The 27,907-nt window shown below is 40.7% G+C and overlaps 1 protein-coding gene across 2 annotated transcripts in view; it reads right to left on the bottom strand.

Annotated features, from left to right (window-relative positions):
• MED23 (mediator complex subunit 23) overlaps positions 1-27,907 on the bottom strand; it is a 63,014-nt gene that overhangs the window by 9,965 nt on the left and 25,142 nt on the right. For both annotated transcript variants that reach the window (XM_075268026.1, XM_075268027.1), the window contains 13 exons: positions 21,178-21,378; positions 20,084-20,227; positions 19,651-19,796; positions 17,374-17,619; positions 15,507-15,649; positions 13,933-14,107; positions 10,767-10,930; positions 7,960-8,084; positions 5,379-5,584; positions 5,092-5,272; positions 3,066-3,236; positions 527-743; positions 171-407 (listed from right to left, as the gene is read on the bottom strand). In XM_075268026.1, the coding sequence (XP_075124127.1) occupies positions 171-407; positions 527-743; positions 3,066-3,236; positions 5,092-5,272; positions 5,379-5,584; positions 7,960-8,084; positions 10,767-10,930; positions 13,933-14,107; positions 15,507-15,649; positions 17,374-17,619; positions 19,651-19,796; positions 20,084-20,227; positions 21,178-21,378 (2,356 nt within the window). The remainder of the gene's footprint in view (positions 1-170; positions 408-526; positions 744-3,065; positions 3,237-5,091; positions 5,273-5,378; positions 5,585-7,959; positions 8,085-10,766; positions 10,931-13,932; positions 14,108-15,506; positions 15,650-17,373; positions 17,620-19,650; positions 19,797-20,083; positions 20,228-21,177; positions 21,379-27,907) is intronic.

The raw sequence follows: 27,907 nt of genomic DNA on the forward strand, positions 1-27,907 counted from the left end.
CCCAAGTAAAAGAAATGTCGGCTGCATGCAGAGTTCTTTGATGAGCAGATTTTACATCTGAAGAAATAACCAACAGCTGTCCTGCAATAACCAATACGACTGAAAAAAAACATACTCAAGATTCAGTCAGTGAATAAAAAATGCAAATCACAGTGAACCGAAAAGGATATTGTCAACCAATCGGCCAATCAACTTGCAGTAATAAGTGTCGTCAGGGATCCAAGGATTGTCCTCCCGTGCATTCATACCACACTTGAGGTAGGTTTCACTCAGACACCAACCCTGGGGTCTGTTATCCTTTAGAGAGCCAATGATGGAATGGACCAATTTCCGTTTAAGATTAGTACGATCACGCAGGTGCATCTCATAGTAGTGGAGCGTGTTGTACAAGTAGGTGACTGGTCGATCTACAAGTAGAAAGAAACTTCTAGTAATGTTCAAATAATCCATGACAAATAAAGCATACACTTGCGATTCTGTACACTTTATTGCATAATACTTTTGCAATTTATCTAGAATGACTCACCATGGAATTTGTATAGGCCTCCAAGATGATCAAGTAGTGTTTCCAGTGACTTTGAAACTGGAAGAAGCTCTAGAAATCTGTGGATTACAATGTCGAAGACTGGCAAGAAACGAAGGCACACGTTTCCAAAGTAGATTGGAAGGTACTGGGGCTGAATCTGCACAGGTGGATTCACTTGCTCTGCCAAACCTTCAAAGTACAGCTTTTCTGGGTATTTCTGAAAAATAAATAAAATATATGAATAACAATAATAATAATAATCATAATAACAATAATAACATCAATAATAATAATAATAATAATAATAATAATTATTATTATTATTATTAAACATAGACATAGGCACTTACATGCATGTATTAATCAAATTAAAAAAACAAACCACACACACCGTCAATGTCATCATATCATATAAAGAATAGAGATGAGCGAGTACTGTTCGGATCAGCCGATCCGAACAGCACGCACGCATTGAAATGAATGGACGTAGCCGGCACGCGGGGGGTTAAGCGGCCGGCCGGCGTCAAAGCGGAAGTACCAGGTGCTTCCATTCATTTCAATGCATGCGTGCTGTTCGGATCGGCTGATCCGAACAGTACTCGCTCATCTCTAATAAAGAATAAAAGAGGCCTCATCAGTTTTGGTTCCAGTTTTTCTTTCCCACCTAAATAAAAGTAGTAAGATCCGACTATAACAATGTAAGTCTGATGGCAAGATGATTTTATCAACCAACTCAAAAGGTGACCATGCATCTTAGACAGAACTGTTCACAGGTTTATTGGGCTTTTCAGCTAATGAAGGAAATATTTGTCTCGTCGAGCTTAAGCCTGCTATCTGTTATTAGTTGGAAAACACACACACTCATGGCAAAAAAATAAAGCACCATTAAGGAGAAATGAAGTTTGTGTGAATATATTGATTAAGTATGGAAGTGATTACAATATCCAAAAGAAAGGATAAGTTTATTTGAGAAAACTGTACAATTGAAAGTACCCTGTGGAGCTACCTATAGCCCGGATACAACATGAGATATCCTTGCACATGGAGACATACAGGCTCAATAAGTTATCCTGCAGCATATTCACCAATATTGGTTGCAACTGGGCCTATAGATCCTACACTCTCATAAGTTGCTGAAGTTGGCATCCCAGTTGGTCCCATACTTGATTTAGTGATAAGCCTGGTGACTGGGCAGGCTGAAGAAGTGTTCTAATCTAGAGAAGAGATTCCTGGAAAATACTTGCTTTGTGTGAGCAAGCAATATGGATTTCTTGCCGTCAAAGTGGGCATTTCAGCTAAACCCATAAATTCTGTACTGGTAATAAATTTATTGACAGTGCAGACAGAGGAAGTGATCCAATCTAGTGGATACATTCATGAGAAAATGTTGCTTAGAGTGAGAAAGCATTAATCTGATGAATATGCCAGTTGGAAGCCCTGTCATTTAAGACAACACATGACCGCAGCAGTTAGCGTCCCTCGTATCACAACTAGGGAAGCCTGACTGTTGGATACAATGGATCCCTAGATTATCTAGATCCCTAGAGTGTCACTTCACAGTAAAGGCAGCATTGAAGTCCCTAGCATAAGGCCACCATTCTCAAACCCAATTGTTTTTGGATCCCCAAAAAAACCCTGGAGTTGTTGCTAAAAACGATGCAATTCAAATCTGTCCAGGATTCACATTCATACCACCACTGTAAATGAGGATGATGACAGTTCACTGGCTGGCACTGTCAGGACACACAATGAGTGCTGGGACACCAAATTTCCTTGAGTTAACCATTTCCAGACAGAGACAGGTGTGTAAGGAAGGTGCAATCTGTTTCTGGATGGTGGATAAGGAAACAGGATCTGCTTATTCCTTTTGGCATACCAAACAATCTTCTGTGCTGGTTGTCTGTGTGGAGACTCTGTGCTGTACATGCCTTCACAAAAACCACTGCTACCAACACTCCTAACAGCTAGGTTAGAACAGCCTAGATGGTGGACAACTGGTAGAAAGAATCCTGACCCTCTCAAGGCTGATGATGGGCCTCCTCTTGAAGTTGGCCAATTCTGTGAAATGTCTTTAAGAGACATGTCTAGCTGTCAATGATCTGTTACCAATAGGTATTCTAATGAATGTAGCCTTTGAGAGACTCTGTATAGGTCAATGGGACAGGACTTTGAAGCCGTCATGGTAAGAGCCAGAGTCTAAATCAGACCACACCTGTAATCGTTTACATATCTGTGGGCGATTTTTGCAGCATTACGACACTTTTATTTGAGTGTTTTTTTCTTTTGGTCAATGAGAGTCTATAATATCCTCTGTAATGTCTGCAGCATTCTTTTGGACCATGGCAAAGTAGTTATTGTTTAATTAAATATCATATTATAAAAAGGTCAGAAATCAGGTTCCCTGTTAGAAATCATAGGGACAAGAGAAGAAAGTAACCTGTAGTCATGTCAGATGCTGGGTCCCCATATTTGTAATCAAAATCAAAGGAGTTTCAAGAAATAGATGTGCATTTAAGTGTGATGTAATAATTTCCCTTACCTTATGGTAATTCATATGCTTGGTATGCCAATCATTCTGTAGCCAGTGCTCTGGAGAATTCTCCTTTACAAAGTCACTCACTCGGTTTCTGAAGTCATTTGGTTTCAGAAGAAGTAACTGAATTATAAAGTAGCACACTTGAGCTTCATTTCCTTCATGGCTGCGCATGGCCTATAGCAATGATGAAAACACAGAAATTACTCTTACTGGTAATTGCTTTTCTGGAAACACATGACAGCAGACATGTGAGAGGAGAGCTTATATCTCAGAACCTAATAAGAAGGTCCACACACCCCTCCACATCTCAGTTCAGTTTCCTGTCATTTGGATAGGAGGTGAATAAGGAGATCTGGGCTGCCAGCTAGAGATTTTCTATCTACACCCAGAAACTGATCCCTGCTATGGTTTCTGCTATTGCGGAGGTGAGCCTTAATGGGGTATTGCTTTCAAAAGCAACATGTATCAAAAATACAAAAAAGTTATTATTAATATGTACAATAGAAAGTACCTCCTATAACTGGTTATAATAGTAATGTCCACAAGCAGCTATGAGATAGTGGACACACTTTGTTGTTCCTGCAGGTCTGTGCCTGGTTTCCCTTTCACGTCCTTTATCTTTCCTACCAAGCACACAACACAGGGACAGGACTAGCAAGAGTCAGAGTGCCATGCAATTCTGGGAAATATAGCTGCTTGATAGTAGCCTTTTACAAGTATGTGTCTGGTCACAGAAAATGAAGAGAGTCAGCTGCACAGGGATAAAAAGGTTAACACTGAAAATGACACTGTGTACTGACACTATATGGGAGCGGTATTTGGTTACAGAGGTCCCCTCGACATGATATCACTGCTGCCGCTGCTCTGTATGCAGACAGTGCAGCAGAGGTGATGGGCAGCCAACTGCAGAAAGAGAGGAGGATGCAGGTAAGGATAAGTACATTTTTATGTTATAACTCTTCCCTGTGGGTTGAATTTCTGATGACTTCTTTAAAAAGCTCTAACTCTATGATCCAGTCATGTGGAATTTGTAGAAAGACTCTATCCTCTTCGTATATCAAGCCTCTGTGCCAGGCCTTTTCAGACAAAGGAGTGAGCGATCAAAAGTAGCCTCCTCCATGGGGAGCTTAAAACTGAAAGTCCCTCAGCCTAGTACCTTACAAGCCCTCTCCTTACCCTCAAAAGGTTGCAGTCATGGGTGAAGTTGAGTTGCTTATTATTGAGTTGTCTGATCTACATCAATGTCTTACAGATCTTTTATTATCCAGACTAATTCCCATTGTATACACAATTTTAAAGGGGCTCTATCATCACATTTTAGTGTTCTGAGATAAAGATATGCCTGAATAGCCTTTAAAAAGGCTATTCAGGTGCTGTTAGTCATTTTTAAAGAGACCCCACGTTTTTTTTAAATTACCATTGAAATGGTTATGTAAATCACAGTCTTCGTGCACGGTGGGCGGTGTGCACTCCCCAGCATCATCTTGTTTATGCTGCATAACTCCTCCTGCTCCTCCTTCTTCACCACCTCCAGCATTGTCCTTCCCGGCGGTTTCTATTGAAATTTTGCACGTGTGCAGTAGCGCTCCCGAGGGAGCGCTACTGGTCACACTCCAGCGCCATTTTCCTATAGAGAACACTGGTAGCTGGCGCTGGAGCGTGCGCAGTAGCGCTCTGGGGGGAGCACTACTGCGCTCATGCAAAATTTCAATGGAAACCTCTGGGAAGGACAATGCTGGAGGCGGTGAAGAAGAAGGAGCAGCAGAAGTTAAATGCAGCAAAAGCAAGGTGACGCTGGGTATGATTTACATAACCATTTCAAAGGTAATTAAAAAAAAAAGGGGTGGCCTTTTTAAAAACGACTAACAGCACCTGAATAGCCTTTTTAAAGGCTATTCAGGCATATCTTTATATCAGAACACTAAAATGTGATAATAGAGCCCCTTTAACCAATAACAAATTAAGAGACAGAAAAGATTCATTATTATAAAAAAAATATATATAAAAAACAAAACACAAAGAACATTACCAAACACAGTATTAGCCTGTCCAAGGTCACGATGTTGTATTTCCAAACCATGTCATTGAGCATCTCAATGCACTTATTGAGCTGTTGACCCCCAGCTGAGGTGGAGAATTCATAAACAAGAAAATCAGCAAATGTGCGGACATGAGCAACAAGTGCTCTGGCACCAATTCTCTCCAGAACCCTGGAAAACAAAATGAAGAGAGAAAATTACAGAAGTTGGGCCCTGCATAGGTTGGTCTTTCCACATTTTCGTTTGTACTTTGTCCAAGTTCTGTACATTAATTTACCTGTATCCAATTTGGTTGATTTGATCAGTTTCTAGAAGCATTTTCCAAAGTAAACAAAGGAACAGAGGTGAGGAGCCTTGCAAGGAGAAGTGTGAGATGATATCATTTTCATTAGTCATAGACTTCCACTTCCTATACTCCTCTTCCACGTTTTTCTTGAGGTTGAAGCGACTTTCTTGAGGCACATTGTTCTGCTTGAAAAAAGCCTAGATAAAAGAAAACAAACAAACAAACAACATTGCATCAAAAAGTATCACAGTAACGTTTACAAAAATAAGAAATTAATATGTATTACTTTAAGATTTAAGGAAAAGCAAATCAGCTTTCTAGAACTTATTTTTATCCATTCAAAAATAGATACTGAACCCAGTGCAATGAAGCAAGGAAACATTTCATAAAGAAATGTGTGGGAATGTTGCCATTTTGGGTTCTAATCGTATTTTTGCTGAAAAAGAAATACCTTAAAGGGTTTTGTTTCATGGCAAATGATTCTTATTATATACCCTCCGGATAAGTCATCAATAGCAGATCAGTGGGGTCCAACAAGTGTACATGGAAGGAATAAACCTTTGACATAAAATTAAAAAAAAAAAAGCAGGTGGCGACTGAAGGACAGCCTTGTCCTTGCAGAAAACAAGAAAATGAGGCTGCTGGGAAAGGGAAGCCAGTTCGAAAAACCTGCGGATAAAAGCAATAGCCACCAGAAAGGCAATCTTCCAGGACAGAAAGAGAAGAGAGATCTCAAGCAAAGGCTCAAAAGAAGGAGTCTGAAGCACCTCAAGGACGAGATTAAGCCCCATGATGATTCCAAGGGAGTATGATGGGGAAGAGCAGTATCCCACTCCCTGCACGAAGGTCTTCACCTGAGGACGGAATTCCAGGGTCTTCGAAAAAGAATAGAGAAGGAAGAAACCTACCTCTTAGAGAAGAAAGACCAAGTCCTTGGTCCAGACTGTAATGGAGAAAAGCCAAGATCATGGGAAGAGAAAAGGAGAGTGGATGGAGACTTGACTCTCATACCATCATACACAGGCCTTCCACGTGCAAGGATATATCTTTGCAGATTGAGGTTTTTGGGCCTGGGTAACCAGTTATTAAAAAAACTAACAAAAAAAACCCTGCAAGGTCTTAGGACCTCAGCTTCAATGCAGCTGAGGTAAGGTGGGCAGGTTCTTAAGGCAGAAGGTCGACTTGCAGAGGAGGTGCCCAAGGAGCATCTGCCAGCAGGAACATGAGATCCACGTACCAGGCCGGTGGTGCCAATCTGGAGCCACCAGGATGGTTGAAACAAGTCTTGAGAACCCAAGGGAGAAGAAAAGAGGTAGAGGAGTGAACAGGTACAGAAGGCAGAAATTCGACCATGGATTCACAAGGACATTGACAACGATGGCCTCAGGGTCCTGGGACCTGGCCACATAGCAAGGAAGCTTGAGGATGAGGCAGGAAGCGAAAAGGTTGACTGGCGTGCCCCACTGGGAGCACAACTGGAGAAAGTTCTTCTGGAGAAGCTAACACTTGCTTGATTCGAGCTTTTCTCAGCTTAGGTAGCCCAACTGTCCATGCCTGGAATATGGCCCACTGACAGAGCTGGAATATGACGTTCTGCCCAAAGAAAATAGTGGGAGGCTTCTTGCATGGCCGAATAGCTCCTGGTGCCCCACTGACTGTTCAGGTCAGTGATTGCGGTGGAGTTGTCTGGACTCTGACTGGATGCCCTTGGAGGAGAGACGCCCAATCAGACAAGGCTAAGAAGATGGTCCTCAGTTTCAGGAGGTTGATCTGGAGGAAAGTCTCGGCTTTGCACCAAAGGTCCTGAAAAGTCAAGGAACCAAAGACTACTCCCTTGAAAAGGAATGAAACAGCCCTTTTTTTTTGTGCTGAAAAAGCCCCCCTCGGCTTATACTCGAGTCAAGCAAAAAAAAAAAAAAAAAAATATTTTTTTTTTTTTTTTTTTTTTTGCGGGTGGTTTATGACCAGCCGCAATAATAATGTATAGAATCTCCCATAAAATAGTGGAAAAAAAAAAAAAGCTTTAAAAAAATAAAATAAAAAAATAAAATAAAAGTTCTAAATCCCTCCTTTCTCTAGAATACATATAAAAGTAGAAAATGACTGTGAAACACATACACATTAAGTATCATGTGTCTGAAAGTGCCTGGTCTACTGAATATAGGGTATCTGCAGTGCGCCTGTTTCATCGGGAAATGGTTAATAGGAGCACTGCAGATACCCTATATTCAGCCAGACTGAATTCTACGTGAGGGGAAAAAAAACCCAGTCCTCAAACCCAGTCCTTGGCTCTGCCCGATGGCAGAGCCGACTGCGCATACCTAGAAGATGCCTAAAAATGCTGGGTGTTCTATACAATGCCTAGGCATTGTATAGAATACCTGCTTTTCATACATTGCCTGTAACATATACACTCCAAAATGGTGTCAAATAAAAGTACAACTTTTCACGCAAAGAATAAATCCTCACATAGATATGTTGACAGAGAAATAAAAATGTTATGAATTGTACGAGGCCAGGAAGAAAATATGGGAAAAAAAAACATTAACGCCCAAACTATTTACACTTTTACCTGTAGTGGAGCAGGAAAACAGCTAAGTGTATGCAAAGCCCAGTTATGTGGTGTGAAGCTAATAATTGTCTGCAGAATGTCCTTGCACCAAGTACCTTGAATTGATTCTGAGCCTGTGAAAAAATCTAGGAAAGCAACAATATGGCATGAGAAAAAAACAAAAACAAAACAAAGCTTGCACTACAGTGCTGTACATGCAAACGTACTAGCTTCTGAAACTCTGCAGTTCATATTAATTTAACAAGCAATAAAATAGTAAAATACGCCAAATGAACTTTATAGGTAAAACCAAGGCTATAATAAAATAAATAAAACAGAAGTAAAACTTAGAGAATCTGTTATTCAGAAAACATATTTTTCACTACCCCTACGCTGGAATAGCCTTTATAAATAGGCTACTCTAGTCCTGCTATTGGTTCTGTTTTCCAGGCAACAGTTTTTGTGTACCGTAAATTAGTTTTTTGCACATATGCAAATGATGATCATGGAACATAGGGGGCTTTCCCCCCTGTGCTCAGAGCACAGCAGTGTTATAGCCTTCAGTGTGTTTGTGTCGTATTCATGTCCCCTAGGATGATGAGCTCCCTTTCTCTGCCTCCTCTTCTGCTGCATTGTCAGCAGCATCAGTCAGCAGCGATATTGTACTCACACATGTGCTGTCAGCTCTGCCACTTCGGGTTCGAGAGAGCCGAAAAGCATATGCTCCGGCGGCCATATTGGCTTTCATCCTACATGAACGTACTGCTTTGCAGTATGCTTGTGTAGTTCAAAGGAGAACATGCGCTGCCGGCTCTGCCCAAACCTGAAGTGGCAAAGCTGATAGCGTGTGTGCGAGATTGCGATCTCATTGAAGACTGATGCTGCGGACGACGCAGTAAAGGGGGAAGCAGAACAAAAGAGCTGCCGGACGCTGCCTGTGCTCCGTGATCTTATGTCAGGATGCCAAAAGTCGTTTTGCTGGCTGTGACTACCTGAGCCACGCATTTAAATTGTAATTTTTGAACAACTTTTCATTTTCTTGCAGCATTTGTGACATCAATACCATTTCTAATACACTTTAAATTAATTACTAAACATTGGCTTCATTTTGTCAAATTCTGCATTTCACTGTGTATGGTGAAAGGAGTTGAGACAAAATGACAATAAGTCACTACAATCACAAAAAAAAAAAAAAAAAACTTTGACAGTTTAGTTATCTTTAGAGATGATCGAACAGTGAAATATTCGAGATTCGATATTAGTTTCGAGTAGCCCCTCAATATTCGACTATTCGAACGAATATCGAACTCCATTATAGTCTATGGGGAAAAATGCTTCGTTTCAGGGAAAGCCACACTTCGACTCAGGAGAGTCACCAAGTCCACTATGAAACCCCAGGAAATGATGCCAACACCCTGGAATGCAACTGGGACAGCAGGGGAAGCATGTCTGGGGGCTTCTAACATGCCCAAGTAGTTGTATTATTCCACTATCTCGCCGGGATCCCTGTTTGAGTAACATTCCCACCTAAATAAAGGTAATCCCTAGCTAACCCTGCCTGTACATCTATCCCTGTCTCACAGTCACATAGTTCACAGTCTCATATGACTCAGATTATAAATCCACTATTCGTATAAATTGGAGGTCACCTGATTTAGCCAACCAATTACTTTTTCAGATTATTTTTTCGATGCCTCCGTTGTCGTAGCTCCTGTCCCACCTCCCCTGCACAGTTATTGGTGCAAAAAAAGCGCCAGGGAAGGTGGGAGGGGATACAAATTTTTAGTGCGTTTGCCTTGTGGTATTCGATTGTAATCGAACACCTCGAACGGCCTGATATTCGATCGAATATCAATTTGATCCAACGCCGTTCGCTCATCTCTAGTTATGTCATGGCATATTTGGGTGCACAACACATTGTACAGCAAAAGATCTCAGTGCCACATTGCCTGTATTCTAAGTGTGTAGGAGAGGCATTGTAAACATGGTATTGCTGTCCACAAAATCCAAACCTGCTGGTTTTCTAGAAAATTTCATTGTCAAGGTACAGTACCTAATAAGTAACAATGTGACCACATGTGAGGTTCTACCTGCTGTTTCGTTCAGACTAAACATGTTCGAACTGGAACTACTATTAATATAATCTGGGGTCTTTTCAAATCTCAAAGGATAATAAGTAGAGGATCAGTGGAGGTGAGGAAAAAGTATTCCTCGCCTACTCTGGCCTCTGGCATGGGTCTATGTTTTCCTCCAGATTCCTGAATGACATCAGTGACCACTGAGGGCAGTCACAATCACAACTTTGAGCTGCATAAATGCAAGCATCATTCAGGGACCCATGCAAGAGCCCAGGGAAGGAGAGTACAACTGTTTGTTATGTTTCCGCAGCTTTTCAGAAAGTATAACAGCAGTTTTGGATCAAATGCATTTAGTCTGAACAAAACCACTGGCTCAATCTTGAGAGAGTCACACAACACATCCAGATAGAGTGGATTACAAGGTCAGATTATAATGGGGTATAAAATGAGCAATTACTTGTTGCGGGTCACCAGGCTGCAAATCATTTTTTTATTATAATGAGCCCCTGGGGCAAAGTTTTAACAAAAAATGGGCATGGCCTAAAGTTGCTTATTAATTGCAATCAAGGCAAAATGCCAAATTAATTGGGATTTTGAATTAGGTCATAATTGTCCAGCCCTAGAAAACTGTGTTAAATAGATTTGACCATATTCATACAAACATAAATACACAAGTAAATACTTAAAACTAGTTTAAAACAATACCTATACTTAGTCTTTCCTCTTTTACTATATAGACACAGAACATACCAGTTACATGAGTGGCTCTTGCCAGTGTCAAAATCAGTGCTCGGTTAAGCTCCTCAGATTCTGCAGATAAAACGGTTTTGGGATCACTCAGAAAACGAGTAAACTGTGGCTGCACCTCAGAACTTCCTAGAGCTGTAATCAATCTCAGAGCTGTACTCTCAACACTAGAAATAAAGACACAAAGATTTCAAGATTTTCCAGTTCTAACATTCTAAAATCAGGAAGAAAAAAAAAAAAAAAAAAAAAAAAAAAAAAAAAAAAAAAAAAAAAAAGAGTATAGACATCAACGCTATCCCTGTCAAGGACATATCTCATATGCCCTGACGGGGTGATTAGTCAATAGTCAAGCTCCTGTGAGGTATGTTCTTGCTACTAAAACCAATATTTCAAGACCCAAGACAGCTAGAAATTTGATCTAAGAGTCATTTTGAAGTTGAGAATACAGCATTGTAATTCTGCCATAGGTGTGAAGTTAAAGCAGTTGAAGAAGTGAGCTACATAAATATGCATATCTCACTGCCTGACTATGTAAGTGCATGTTAATAAACATTAGATGTATAGCAGCTAGAATCACAATCCCAGCAAATGATGAGATTGTTTTTTGTACAATGAATACTAGATCGTAGATCTCTCACACAATCTGAGTTACTAACCGTTAAAGTGCTCCAGCCTAAACCAGCTCTTGTCACAGACATCATGGAAAGGGAATAGATCCTCCTTTACCTGTATAAACCACAGCTGACCCCAACAGAAGGGCTAACGTACTTCTGTGTATGTTATCTGCCCTATCTATTAGAGCACAGTGTACTTGGTCTGACTTACATATTGGGGTCTTTTTTTTCACCTGCTTATCCAATCAGTCTCTCAGCCTAATCAGGCCATTCAATGATGCCATAATCTAGACATTTACTAGTTATCAGATAACAGTAATGAAAGTGTGTAAGGGGGGCTTCACACTTGAGCTGCTGTGTGCTATTTGTGATTCCAACGAAAAGCCAGGAAAAACTTGAACGAACATGTAGCACTTTGTGTCTATGCAAAAAAAAAAAAAAAAAAAATGGTTTGACAGCCGAGAGGCTGCATATGGACACCAATGGTTTGCTTTAAAGGGATTCAATCATTAAAATGCTATTTTTTTTGTCCCTAACACGTAGGAATAACCTTAAGAAAGGCTATTCTTCTCCAACTTTTAGATGTCTTCTCCGCGCCACCGTTCGGTAGAAATCCCGTTTTTCTTATGTATGCAAATGAGTTCTCTTGTAGCACTGGAGTCGCCACCAATGCTGCAAGAGAAATCTCCAGCACCGCCTCTATCTTTGCCTGGAACGGCCTCTCCCTGCATCTTCTTCTGGCGCTTGCTTCAAACTTCTAGGCATGCACAGTCGGCTCTGCCTGAGGCCCGGCAATATTGCTGTGGCCACTTATACAGTAAACTAGTGTAAGAGGCCATTTTCTTGTGGCTGCTTACACAGTAAGCTGGGTTAAGCGGCCACAAGAAAATGGCTATGGGCATTTGTAATGGGCTCTGCCCAGAAGTTTGAAGCCAGTGCCGGAAGATGACGCAGGGAGAGGCTGTTCCAGGCAAAGATAGAGGCAGCCTTGGAGAGTTCTCTCGCAGCATTGGGGACACCCCCAGTGCTGGTTGAGCTCTGGGGAATGCCCCCAGTGCTGTGAGAGAACTCTTTGCAAACAGAAGAAAAACAGGATTTCTACCAAACGGCGGCGAAGAGAAGAAGAGAGAGAAGAGAAGGTAGGAGAAGAATAGCCTTTCTTAAGGCTATTCCTACATGTTAGCGAGAAATAAAATAGCATCTTGATGATTGAATCCCTTTAAAAACCCATTGAAATGAATGGTTTTTTAAAAAGACTGCCAGCAACCTGTCTCCAAGAAGTTTTTCCTGGCTTTTCGGCAGAATCACAAAGGGCGGACAGCAAACATCAACAATATTTACATTTCCCATAGTCTATCCTGCCATTATCTGATCCTCAAGAGTAAAACATGCTGACTAGAGATTAGCGAACAGTGAAATATTCGAGATTCGTTTCGAGTAGAGCCTCAATATTCGACTACTCGATCAAATATCGAATCCGATTATAGTCTATGGGAAAAAAATGCTCGTTTCAGGGGAAACCACTATTCGACGAAAAGAGAGTCACCAAGTCCACGAGTAGCAGGAGGAGAGTGTTCAGGAGGAGCGCTGTGCAGTTAAAGCGCATGGACCCCATTATAGTCTATGGACCGTGCGCTTTAACTGCACAGCGCTTGCAGTTGCGCTGATAAAAAGTAAGCTCCCTCGTAACCGCAAGCTGCCAGCTCTCCCAACTAGCAAAGACGAGCCTGCGGCAAATGAACGTTGATTCTGCAGAAGGCTCGTCCTTGATAGTCAGGAGAGCTGGCAGCTTGTTGTTACGAGGCAGCTGACTTTTTTGTCATAGGAATGCATTGACCAGCGTTGATTGGCCAGTGTACAGCATTTGGCCAATCAACGCTGGTTCTGCCGGAGGCTCGTCTGTGAGGAGGCGGAGTCTAAAATCGGACCACAATGAACCAGCGTTGATTGGCCGAATGCTGTACACTGGCCAATCAACGCTGGTCAATTCATTCCTATGAGAAAAATTCAGCTCCCTCGTAACAGCAAGCTGCCTGCTCCTAGCAAGGACGAGCCTGCTGCAGAACCAGCGTTGATTTGCCGAATGCTATACACTGTATAGCATTCGACCAATCAACGCTGGTTCTGAATCGAATATTTACTGCGAATAGCTAGTAGTATTCGATCGAATACAAGTATTTCGAATACTGTAGTATTCGATCGAATACCTACTCGATCGAATACTACTCGCTCATCTCTAATGCGGACTGCTTCTCACCGATATCAGTATCACGCTAAAATAATAGCAATAACAATTACTAGAGATGAATAGGTAATACATTTCTGACAGGTGGAAAAAGTTTCATTAGAAAAACACAGCTTTTCCACACTCTGAGTCCTCTGCCTTATAGGGTATTCTGCTTTGCACAACTATTTCATTCACATGCCCTGTGACAATATATACATAGTAACAGAAGGAGGGGTCAGAAAACATTATACTAAAACAGTATTAACACATCAGAAAAGTAGAAAAATCATATTTGTGGTGTAATGCCACTGGGATTAATAGTACCAACCAGAGGTGAAGCTGGTTCTGATTAGTCTGTGGGACTCCAGCAAGTGAATGGAGGTGACTCAGAAGCTGAACTCGATAGTGGGGCTGGATATGGTGCATTCGGTAGCTGAACATTTCAAGCAGAGTATGAAGGATTCCCCATGAATGAGACTTGAATACAGTGGGTAACAACTGACCTGGTAGGGGGGAGAAAAAAGTCACACTCCTATTTCCATAGTACTTTAAAATGAAATGGCATGTAAGAAAATATAATTTTATAAACTTTTTATATCATCATCAGGAGTCATTTGTGAAATACAATGTAGAAGAAAAAAGAAAAAGAAATATCACAAAGCAGTTAAGGTCATCCCTTCCTTGAACGGCCTTATAAATCTATACACTAAACACTACTAATGTTCAAACCTGTATGGACACACAGAGACAGACTTGTCATTTCGGGAGACACAAGCCCCTTGGTCTTCACCAGTACTGTTGAAGACCAAGAAGAGAAAAAAAAAAAAAAGTGTGTGTGTATATATATATATATATATATATATATATATATATATATATGGACCCACACAATATAATGCCCCCTATAATAGCCGTAAAGAGTAAAATTTACCATTTTTCATCGTTTCCACATATAATACACCACATTTGTCCTGCAAGTTTCCTGTTACTATATATCCATCTTTCCTCCACTTCCCCTATTTATATTCACATTACATGGTCCCAAAAATATGGCTTGGATTGGCATCACATATTACAAAATAAAGCAGTGTCAAATAGTACACCTATACATTGTCTAGCAGCCTTTTTACAAACCATATGTATAAAACAAAATCTATAAAAGTTATATTAAAGTGTATAATCAAAATAAGGAAAACAAAATTATAAATAAAAATTCAATTCAAAATCAAAGTAATGAATACAGGGACCACAACAGGGGGTAACAAACTGTTTGTGAACATTGTCTCGTGGGCATAGATCCTGGAATTAAATTATTTAGTGTCAATAAAATAATATTTGTACATGCATACATCATGTGTTGTTGCAGGGGTCCCATACAACCATTGGTATCTGGGTTGGTGTAAGTATATTAGAATTCTCTACGTGCATGGAGATTGTGATATTTTATTTTACTATATTTTTGATGTGTTTGAGGTATGGGCCATTTTATTTCATTTTTTCTCTTATATTAGCCCCTATTTTAAAAAAAACAACAAAAAAAAAAACCCAACCCACAAAAAAACCACAGTCTGCAACCAACTATTGTGAGGGTCCGTCCCAACTTCTAGTGCACTATACAATTGCATGAGTTATGTTCTGATCAAATCCACCCTCGAGGACACATCCTTTTATGAGTTATTCAAATAATTTCAGTAGGGATAACACAGGAAAGCCAGAGGAAACTGAGTATAGGTTTTAGCTTTTGTCCAGACAAGATCTTATTCAATTTCTTCCACAAAACATACTATCCCTGTATGAAGCTGTATATTGGAGTCATCTATAGATCATTGGTTCTGTCACCTGACACTGAAATAATTTTTTTTTCCAATTCACATGCTGTGCAAAAATTTAAAAACAACTTACTGATGAATCCTTTGATGCCAAGTGATTCTATTTCCATATATACTAATAAGCGGCTGTAGGTTTCCACTAGTGCAGGAGCCAGAGCTGGGCTGGATTTGGTATGAGCTAGCTTAATAACTCTAGTAGCAATGCTGTGTATTAGACTGAAATATAAAAATAATAATAATAATGATGATTAAAAGAAAAATTAGACCATCAGCTTGTTTTCTTGGACATGTTATCAAAGCGCAATTACAAAATATGTGTCACTCTGTATTTACTCCATCTGTATTTAATGGCATTTATTTTGCTTTACATCAATTAGTATGACGTGACAGAAAAACAGATTGCATAATAAAAGACAGATCTGTCTAATAACAGTTGCCAATAGTCCATAGGATCCCTTTTAATAGTAGTGGGGATTTGTTAGGTATCCACTATGCTCTCCATCATTTCACTCAAAATGTTCTGGAAGCTCCAATGCAGATGTGATGTGAACATAGCCTTAGACACGAGGTAAAGCATCAATAATATAATTTGCTTTATTTAGTTTTTTGGACAAAAATATCTATAGCTTTACATTTTTACAACATGCCGTTCAGGATGGCATAATAATGGGAGAACTTGATAATCATTTCCACAAGTGACCACAGCATTATTCAGCACCAGCGTAGCTGACTTTTATTTCATGGTATGGTGTCTGGTTAAAGATAAATAAAAGAAGTTTTTCCAGATCACTCAGTTTGTATATTAGATCTTCCTGGGAAGCACAGACACAAGGCAGACTTGAACCAGCATGGAAATGAAGAACCGATAAAATCCAGCGTCACCAGGCGATGTTCAGTAAAATTTAATTTCAACCATGGTGTATGGTTACCGTAATTGTCTAACACTCAGAGCGTCTACAATGCAGTACTCTCTGCCAACAGGAATAAAGCAGAAATCTAAAAGGGAGTCTATCACTGCCCCCAGCTACTTTAAACCGCGCCCGTAGTGCTGTAGACGCTGTTAGCAAAATAGAAACGAAACCTTTCTTATGTTTCAGAGCTCCAGGGAAGGGTAGAAAAAGCATGTTTAATCTTTATTCAAATGAGGATCTTGAAGCACAAGGGGAGTTTTGTTCTATTACTGAGCACTGCTGCATCATTACTACTACACGCCCACCCTGCATTCAGCTCCTCCACCTGTGCAGTGTCATTTGATCACCTCAGTGTTAGTTGATCCTCACACTGCCCAGGAGGAGAAACGGAATACAGAATGGACATGTTTACTGATGATGCAGCAGTGCTCAGTAATAGAAGAAAACTCCCCTTGTACTCCAAGATCCTCGTTTGAATAAAGAATAAAAGTGCTTTATCTCCACATCCCTGGAGCTATGAAACATAAAACAGGCATGGCTTTTATTCTGCAAACAGGATCAGCACTATGGAAGCACTATGAAAGCACTATGGAAGCAGTTTAAAGTAGCTGGGGACAGGGATAGAAGAAGTATACTAAAGAGAGTCTAACAGAAGAGCCAACAAATCATTATTTAAAGAGGACACATGGTTTTATATGCTGCTACAAAAGTAGTAGTAGTGAATTCAGCACACTGACGGCTTTCCAGTTCTGTGCCCTGGGCCTGGAGATATCAGTTAGGTTTAGCACTGATCTCTGCTCACTGTCAAAAGGGCATTCTTGACAGTTTAGTGTCATTGCTGAGCTGTAAGGAATGCACCCCTTCCTGACAGCATTGTACCAGATTTGTATTGTCAGAGGGGGGTTCTTTACAGTCCAGTAATGACGCCAAGTTATGAGGAACGCCCCCTCACAACTTTTTATGTAGTGTGAGCTGGTGAATACTGCAAAATGAAATTCAACAGTGGCATTTTCCTTAAGAGATTCATACCTCATTTTTGCATGAACAGTAAGAGAATCCAACAAGTTCATGGGCAGCGGAGTAGTTGATCCAGAAGCTGTACAATTTGTTCCTGGTAGTGGTATCTTCACATTTCCATTACCATAAATCGTTTCCACAAGCACTCCCATGGGTAATGTGAAACACTCAGAATTGGTGGAGTAGGCATTGCAAAGTAAGGCTATTTTGTAGTCATTCATTTGTAAGCTTTTATTCCTTAAGCTTTGTTGCAAAAACCTAACAAAAATAAAACACAATTCTGTTATACAACTGCTACAACATTGGTCCCATTAAAACACTTGCTGAAAGAGGTAAAGTAGTTTAAGATGTACAAGTCTGAAAATCTAAAAATGCACCACCAAATGCATAGCGTATGAAACTGAATATTAGGCTGAGGCCCCACGTTGTGGAAAAGCAACTTTATTTTTATTTTGCTGCATTTTTTAGAGTCAAAACCAAGAGTAGATTGAGCAGAAAATAGTATAAGAGCTTCTGATATATTTCCCATTCCTTTTGTAACTGCACTTGACTATTTCAAAAAACTGCAGCAAAATCTGCAACAACAAAAAAAAAAAGCCGTTTTTCCACAGCGTTGGGCCTTAGCCTGAGGCCTCACATTGGGGATACAGAGCTTTTTTTGTTGCAGATTTTGATGTAGTTTTTTAAGCCAAAGTCAGGCGTGGATTGAGCAAAAGGGAGACGCAAAAGAACTTCCTATATACTGTATTTTCTATTCCTTTAGTAGCCACTCTTGGATTTGGCTCAAAAACCACAGCAAAATCTACAACAACAAAAAAAACTGTGTTTTCGCAACATGGGGCCTCAGCCCTAAAGAGGTTTTCAAGGACTTTCATAACCTATCCTTAGGACACATCATCAATATCTGATTGGTGGGGGTCTGATACCAGGGATCACTGCTGATCAGCTTTTTGCAGTAGCCACAGGAACTAACTAAGGCTAGGCCATCAATTTTTTTTTAAAAGTCCTGGCAACTCTCTTCAAAGTAACAGTAAATTGTTTAGGAGGAATCTAGAAAATCCCCTACCAAATCCACTTCACTAGTGATACACCGTATAAGGAAATTGTTTGTTTTTGTACCGTGTTAGCCAGTGGGTAGGAAATATAAAAAAAAACAAAACTTTTTTTTAGTGATATACCGGTGAGAGGGAAGGGGGGCTGAGGTCCCCTGTTTAAAGTATAACTGTCATTTTACTTTTACCATTCTGTAGGGGGTTAGGTTAATGAAGCATGTTACAAAAATCTGTACCAATTTTACTTCTTCTTTGTAGAAAAATAGGTTCTAAGTGTTGCCAAGGATAGTCCAGAAGCTGGTGCAGTGGTTCCATGGAATCATGATCCTATTATCTGAATAGGAGCAGCCTGCATATGTTCTGCATCCACTGCGCCACCTTCTGGCACCTGGAGTATGCTGGAACAGGTGATCTGCGTATGGTCCAGAGGTTGGACACCCACAGACCACATATTGGTGACCTATCCTATGTATGGTTAGGTCATAAAGGGATCCTATCATTAAGACACAATTTTTTCTGCCTACCACATAGGAATAGCCTTAAGAAAGGCCATTCTTCTCCTACCTTTAGATGTCTTCTCCGCGCCGCCGTTCGGTATAAATCCCGGTTTTCGTTGGTATGCAAATGAGTTCTCAAACAGCACTGGGGATGCCCTCAGTGCTGGGGCCTGCTCCCAGTGCTGCGAGAGAACTCTCCAGCGACGCCTCCATCTTCTTCAGGAACGTCCTCTTCACGCATCTTCTTCCGGTGCAGGCGATCAAACCTTTAGGCTTCAGGCAGAGCCGACTGTGCATGCTCACAGACCACAAGAAAATGGCCGCTAACTTACTGTTTAGGTAAGGCATGCGCAGTCGGCTCTGCCCGAGGCCTACAAGTTTGTGACCACCTACACTGGAAGAAGACGTGTGAAGAGAACATTCCTGAAGAAGAAGGAGGCGTCACTGGAGAGTTCTCTTGCAGCATTGGGGATGCCCCCAGTGCTGTTTGAGCGCTGGGGCCCGCCACCAGTGCTGTGAGAGAACTCATTTGCATATCGACGAAGACCGGGATTTTTACGGAATGGCGGTGCGGAGAAGACATCAAAAGGTAGGAGAAGAATAGCCTTTCTTAAGGCTATGCCTACATGGTAGGCAGAAAAAATTGGGTTTTAATGATAGGAACACTAAGTATGAATATTTCATTTGGGTCCTGAAAACCACTTTAATACAATATATGCCAACAGTGTTATTTTACATACTCATGATGTAACTTTAGTGAGTGTGGAATAGGAATCTGTAGCTTAGAGTTGTCATTTTGTGCTTTTCTGTTAAGATGTATCCAAATACAAGTCATTGCAAAAGAATGCGTGGACTGAGGTTTGGTGATGTCTGGCACAGGAATACACTAAAACAAAAAAATAATAAAATTAGAACAATTCTGTGAAACATTTAATATTTAAATAGGGTAATAATGGACAATCAAGTAAAAAAAATTATGACTGCTTGACGATGCTTAGCAAACAATATAGGAGCTGCACCCCAGAAACCAACTTCCTGAAAGAATATGACTAAGTTTGGGGACATTTGAAAGATTGGAAGTTCACTGACAATTATTTAGGTTCTAAAATGTATCACACTTGAGAATATCATGTATTCTACACAAACTTTATTCCTGTTTAAGCTGATGCTCACCTCCTTTTCAGGGTACAAGAGGTCAAAAAGCTTCATGACTGGCAAAAAGTCCGCTAGAGCATTCTTCTGTATGCTTCCTGAGATAAATTGAAGAAGAACCCACATAAGATGGTCTCTGCCTTTAATGAGACCTCGACCTGCAAGCTGGAACAAATATTCGTTACTAACAAAAGCAGTCTAGTAAATGATCAGTCTCTTAACATATATTGTCAACATTACCTTATAGATTATCCTCTCTGTGATACTGCCACAGGCTAATGATAGGACAATACTTTCTAGGTCCTTGGGGCTGACAATACAGGGATCCGCCATTGCGTCACTGGAAGCAAGGTGGTCCACTAGAAAAGGGTAGTCCCCTTACATGATGCCAAGATCACGCCTGATCGCAGCAATAAAAATTCCAGCCATTAAACTCCTGGCTCGCATTAAAGATGTTAGGAGTCTCGAGTTCCTCAACGCTAGTCTTAATATCACCCTGGACAATTTCCAATCTATCGGGTTTCCCAGGGAAGCCAACTGTGCACTACGTGGCCTCTGACCTGGACCCTATTCCGCCCCCCCTTCTGTTTCTGTTTGTCCGATGTCCCCCCTTCTGTTGTTTTGATGTTGAGTCGTATACTTTTTTTATTTGCCTTGTTCTTTATTTTTATTGTTGGATATTTTGGAAAAAAAAATCAATAAAAATTACAGTTGAAAAAAGAAAAAAATTCCGCCCATTAAAGCAAGATCTAGGCTAGGAAACATGGGTCACCCATGTAGAACATATTCTATACTGATGTAAAACATGGTGGATCAGAATAAAGTCCTCTAAAAGACTGCTGCAAGGAGGCACACTGCCAGTAATTTGGGGGTTTAATGTTCTTTTGTATGTTAGATATTTGCCAATAAAGGAGGAAAAAAAGTGTCCAACAGATAAGGCATATGGCAGAATTACACTGAGGGAATGTCCAAGGGTTACAAGTGATTCATCTCATGTACCTCTGTACATCTAATAGTATGGGGCGGTATGTGAGAAGTTTTTTCTTTTAAACCTGTTGCGGAAACTTTAAAATAACTAGACCATTAGTTACAAGTACACTTTCTGGTTATTGTACCTTTTGATGAAGAGACAAGACCATATGTGGAAAACTTGCAAACTGAAAAAGCACAAAGAAAATCAGCTGGCTTGAAAGATGCTGCCACAACAACTGGCTTGTCCCACCATCGTCAAACTTCTCCTCCGTCTCCGATCGCTCCATTGCATAGACCACCAGATCAACCAGCTGGTCTTCCAACACAGGACATCTCTGCTTGTGCTAAAAAGTAGAAATTAGTATTCCAAAAGTTCTATGCTCCAAAGTGATTTATCAGCACACAATAAAGGATGGCCAAAGCAGGCCAAAAAGCATGGAATGGTGTACACGTTAAGAACGCTAATGAAAGCTGAAGTTAGAGGACAGAAGTACACGTGTAGCTCAGATACCGTAAGAATTTACCATCAAGGGCCATTATTTCATTTTAGGTTTAGATAACTTTTAGGTAAAAATGTATTCAAGTTACTTTTAGCATTACAGGTGGAAAGACAAAGCACAAAGGGTTGTACCAAATGCTGTTAACATCCACAATACTCCGGTCACTGTCACTCAGCTTCCATTAAGTTTGTTACACAGAGTAGATGAAAAAAAAGCAGAAGACTAAACAAAGAATTGCAGTGTCCCTTTCTACAGGCAAAATGTAATGTATATATTTTTGTAGAAATATATACAAAGGGTCAACAGGAGTCCATAGAACAATGAAAGACTATGACCTATTCATTATAAAGAACACAAATTGTCCACTTTATGAGGTTATTTAGCATCTAAGAAAGTATAGGTAGAGATGACACTGATTTTTTTTGCCATAAAAAGGGATTAGAAAAATGGTTGACAAGTTAAAAAAATGTACAACACCCTTACATGCTCTTTGCCAGCAGAGAAACATTAGAAAGATGCAAGACTAACAACAATTTGGCAAGACATGCCGTGACAATGAGTAACATGTAGTCTCGCGGCCAGAAAGAGGACAGGATCATAGGACAGGCCCACATTTGGAATCAGGGAAACCACATGTAAGGCAGCAATACCCAATGTGTGGCTCGGAAGCCAATGGCAGTTCAAAATATACTACCTTTGCAAACAATAACGCCAAGGCCTTCCTATGCACTTATTTTTAAGTTTCCCAGAATGCCTCTGCTAAGATCAATGGCAGATATGGAGCACTGCTTACAGATTCAGGGCTAATATCCAAAAGCAACCATTGCAAATAATAATAGTAGAGTTAATAAAATAATAAAGTTAGCACTTAACCCTTTAGTGACCAGACGTGTGTGTCAATTAATGTTCTAATTGTTTTTCACCATTGCAATCTAACTTTTTTTTACACCAAAGTATTTGGTTTTTTGTGGAATAAATTTTAGATTTATTGGTTCTGATTAATTTTCAGCATTTTTATTTTGAGGTAAGCATGTAAAGAAAAAAAAAACCCAATCCAATAAATCAGATATGTATTTTTTAATTTTATTGTAAACTGTTTAGCCTCACAGTGACGAAGCCTATTAGGCTATATCTCCAACATAGCCTAATAGGTGGAAACTGATGTCAGACCCGAGAGCCTTTGTTAAGAGTACACCAGAAAGAGAGCTCTTGCTCTGTAAAAATCAGCTTTTCAATGTATGGGTTCTAGATAAAATAACTAAAAAATAAACTGTCAGCATTTCATAAAGAATTAAGAATTGGCAAAAAAAATTGTGTTGTCTAAACAGCCTGCATAGCTTCTATAGTGCAAACAAAACCATTCCCCATCCACACATTTCATACATTTAAAACAGCTTTTGAATACAATTCTCCACGTCTAAAGCAGATTATGTAAGCTGCCCTTAGGATCCTTTAATAAAAAAAAACAACAACAAAAAAAAAAACAACAAAAAACAATATTGTATCTAAAAAATCTGGGGTGCGAATGCATCACGGTTCTTCCCGCAGCGCTTTACACAGAAGGTTTGCAGAGATTTCCTCTGTGGACTTTCTGTTACAATTACACCTATGGGGAAACCGCCGGCGTTTCCGTAGGTATAATTGACATGCTCCTATTTCCAAAACAGTGCTGGTTTTTGAAATCTCGGCGTCTCTGCACGGCAGTTCTTACCGCAAAGAGGGCATGAGATTCGCTAGAATCCCATCCGCTTTGACTCTACTGTAAAACACTGCGATTTTTCCCACGGCGTTTCCGGCCTGTGGGGCCCTGGCCTGAAAGTCAGTGGAAACAACTATCTAACAGCTATAAGCTAGAAGTGATGTAGTGTCGGTTAGCAGTTTACCATTCAATATTTTGATAACATACTACCAAAAATCTGTCACCCTTACTAGCAGGTAAACATATTTTAACACAAAAATAAGTGTATTTGTTTTTGTCTTTAAACTGAAATGGCCACTAATAAAAAAGTATATGTAGTAGAAATTTCCTGCTATACCACTGAGTCAAAGAACAATTGCAAAGCAATTAGAAAATAGTTCCAAGCTAAGACTGTGCAGGTCCCTTCACCATGTCAACTACCAGTAGTTCTATTTCTTCCCAATTACAAAACCAGCAACAATAGATATAAAACTAAAATAGCTGACCTGAATATAAGCCGAGGACCCTAAAAACTTTTAAAACTTATTGACTTGAGTATAAGCCGAGGGGGGGAAATGCAGCAGCTACTGGAAAATTTTAAAAATTAAAATGGTTGGAGTTTTGGGGTGCAGTAGTTGCAGGGTGATGGGGAAGGGGAGGGGGTGTTTTGGTTGTATGTCTGCCCCTTCCCTGAGCTTGAGGACTGAGTTTTTTTCCCCCCACTTGGAATTCAGCCTGGCTGAATATAGCGTATCTGCAGTGCTCCTATTAACCCCTTCCCGACGGAACAGGAGAACTGCAGATACCCTATATTCAGTAGACCGAGCACTTCCAGACACAGAGATACCTAATTTGTTTCATAGTAATTTTCAACTTTTATATGTATTCTAGGGAAAGGAGTGATTTAGAACTTTTATTTACTTTATTTTTTTTTTTTAGATTTTTGAAAGCTTTTTTCTTTCCCCACTATTTTATGGGAGATTCTATACATTATTATTGCGGCTGGCCAGATCTGTCGTGTATTACAGAAGTGCCCCTTTGTTTTGTTCATTTTCAGAACCATTTAATTGCAATTGTGCTTGGTGTGTACTGTGCTGCTTCTATGTATCACAATGCACACTAAGTAGAATACCATTTACAGTAAAAGCTTTCAGAAGGGGCCACACGGTGGCTCAGTGGTTAGCACTGCAGCGCTGGAGTCCTGGTGTTCAAATCCCACCAAGGGCAAAAAACCATCTGTAAGGAGTTTGTATGTTCTCCCCATGTTTGCATGGATTTCCATCCCATATTCCAAAAAGACATACTGATAGGGAAAGATGTACATTGTGAGCTCTATGTGGGGCTCACAATCTACATTTAAAAAAAGAAAAAGCTTTCAGAAAGGCTTTCTGAAGGCGTAGTATCCAGGCCCTCTCTGTCATTTCCCAAAGATTCTCCTACACATGATTTATGACTAAATCAAAGTTCAACCTCGAGATACCCTGAGGCATTCGATAGTCTTCATACAGTTTGTACAGGATTAGAAGAAAATTGCTATTTTTTCCCAGAAATAGCCCACACCTGCCATTGGGTGGTGTCTGGTATGGCAATCAAATTCAATGAAATGAATAGGTTTTGGCTCCCACACACAGCCTGTGGACAGAAGCCTAGTAATTCTGATCATGGCTTATCCCTGTAAAGTGTGGTCTAGGGGTGAATAATAATGCACTCTTAACCTGATAATGACTGCTCCCTATATACCCATTCATTTCACACATCCGTTTATCATTTGTTTTTTCACAGACCAAGAGATATTCAAAGTGTAGAGAATAAAAAAAACAACAAAAAAAGTTGGACTGTTTTTTTTCATAGATGTGTGCAAATGAGCAGAGTGGGGTACTGACTGTGAATATAGCATGAACATCACATGTCCGAGAACACGGGTGTGTGAATGAGGCCTTAAACCCAGATGTCACTAATCTAGCTATTTACATCATTCCAACTGAAAAAAGCTGAAATCAATAGCTATGATAAAAACTCTTCTATTTAAGAGTGATGAGAGCCAGCTTCTACTTGCAAGGGTTATAAATCAGGGAACTCCTCTTTGATAAGGGAAGATTTTAGCTCCTTCAATCACCACTGTGATCAGCAAAATTCAACTCTTTATGTTGTGCACAGGGAAATGATTGTGATCACAGAAGAGAATCACATTGTGCTAACACAAGCTTCTCCATGCCAGCCCCTACCTTCACCTTCTTCAGTAGGCTGTGCAATGTCAGCAGGGAGCCTAGCTAATGATAACCAAAGCAGTTCACAGTTCACTGGTCTCCATTAACTTCTGCTTAATTTAGAAAGAGACCAGGTGTCCATGCTGAATATAAAACCATACCTTTTTTTTTTTTTTTTTTTTGTTAAAAACTATATAAATGTGTAGCCTCTTCAAACCAGAAGAATAGTGCATTAATATGTTTAAGTGCAAGAGTAACACTTATCTGTTTTAACTTTTTTTGTTCAAAGATTTTTTTAGAACATTTTTCTACTTCTGGTGAAAAATATTGAATTTATTTAATAAATAAGGCTAAAATGTTTCGAGCCTTATGTGTCCTAAAAAAATAAAAACCTGGTAAAAATTAGTTGAGATATGCAAAGCCATTAAAAAGATATTGATGTCTAAAGCAAATTCTATCATTATAGAATTGATCGGAGGCCCGGGAGAGGTAAGGGAATGTAACAAACACTGTTACCTCTCCACGATCCTGCCAGGCCTCCTTCCTGACGTCCTTTCTGACGTCACATGAACCCGGCCTGCATCCCGGGTCATGTGACGTCCGATGTCATTGCAGGAGGACGGCAGCGGAGAAGACAGAGTAGGAGCCGGGGGACAGGTAAGTAACAGTGTTTTTTTATGTTTTTATTCCCCCAGGTCTCCGATTATTATACTCTGGGGTCTGAAAAGACCCCAGAGTATAATAATTGTTTATGGGTGTCCACTATGGGCTATAATACTGAGTGCAGGGGACACTATTGGGGATGATACTGTGTGCAGGGGCCACTATGGGGGATAATACTGTGTGCAGGGGCCACTATGGGGGATAATACTGTGGTGCAGGGGCCACTATGGGGGATAATACTGTGGTGCAGGGGCCACTATGGGGGATAATACTGTGGTGCAGGGGCCACTATGGGGGATAATACTGTGGTGCAGGGGCCACTATGGGGGATAATACTGTGTGCAGGGGCCACTATGGGGGATAATACTGTGTGCAGGGGCCACTATGGGGGATAATACTGTGTGCAGGGGCCACTATGGGGGATAATACTGTGTGCAGGGGCCACTATGGGGGATAATACTGTGTGCAGGGGCCACTATGGGGGATAATACTGTGTGCAGGGGCCACTATGGGGGATAATACTGTGTGCAGGGGCCACTATGGGGGATAATACTGTGTGCAGGGGCCACTATGGGGGATAATACTGTGTGCAGGGGCCACTATGGGGGATAATACTGTGTGCAGGGACCACTATGGGGGATAATACTGTGTGCAGGGGCCACTATGGGGGATAATACTGTGTGCAGGGGCCACTATGGGGGATAATACTGTGTGCAGGGCCACTAAGGGACATAATACTGTGTGCAGGGGCCACTAATGGATGTAATACTGTGTGCAGGGCTTATTAAGGGACATAATAGAGTGCGGAGGAGGGGGTCGGTTGAGGTCTTCGACGTCGGCATTGGTTGGGGGGGCAAAAGTTCGGCACTGGGCCCCGCCATTCCTAGTTACGCCACTGAACTGGGGTATTGACGACCCTTGATCCTGATAGGGTTAATTACTGCATAACATTGTAGAGCTGTTGCCTCTAAGGGTAAGTAAACAAGGGGTTTTTTTGGTCAGGATTTTGAGGCCGTATCAGACTCAAAATCCTGACCAAAAAGATGGCTCCCATTGAAATCAGTCAGTTCTTTTTTTCTAGGAGCCGTTTGTTCCAGCTCCTGGAAAAAGAAGCGAGATGCTCATTCTTTCAGGCGGATTCGCCTCGCGACATCCGCCTGAAGACACTCCCTCCTGACTAGGCCCATTCATTTCGGCCTAATCCGGAGCGGAGTGCCCAACAGGATGTTGGTGCACTGCATCGGGATCCAGATGCAGCTACCCATATTTTGGTTCGGATTCTGAGGCAGCCTCCGCCTCAGGTTCCAGACCAAAAAACCCTGTGTGAACTTACCCTAAGGGTCCATTCACACGGAGGAAAATGGTGAGGAATTTGGTGTGGAATTTCAGTGCTGGGAAAAAAAAAAAAGCCTCCCACTGACTTCCTTTTTCTGGCACGTGGGGGGTTAAGCGGTTGGCCGGCGGCAAAGTCTGCATGCTGGCCGCTTCCATTCATTTCTATGTGAGCGTGCTATTCGAAATGGCTGTTTTGTATAGTGTTCGCTCATGTCTAGTTGCTTTTTTTTTTCAGCACTGAAATTCCACACCCAATTCCTCACCATTTCCCTCCGTGTGAATGGATCCTAAGTAGTATAGATGACCTAAATCTGTTACTATGAAGATATTGAGACGAAACTGACAAAATATAGAAATACTGACCACCCAGTGTTTCACACTTTGTTAACACAAACTATGCAACCAGATGCAAACTAGATTTCTAAAATTCAACTGGAAATAGCAATCTCTTTCACAAGAATGTACCTAGTCCATTGAATACAAATAATTT

Source organism: Leptodactylus fuscus, chromosome 3, assembly GCF_031893055.1.
Source record: "Leptodactylus fuscus isolate aLepFus1 chromosome 3, aLepFus1.hap2, whole genome shotgun sequence".
Lineage (NCBI taxonomy): Eukaryota > Metazoa > Chordata > Amphibia > Anura > Leptodactylidae > Leptodactylus > Leptodactylus fuscus.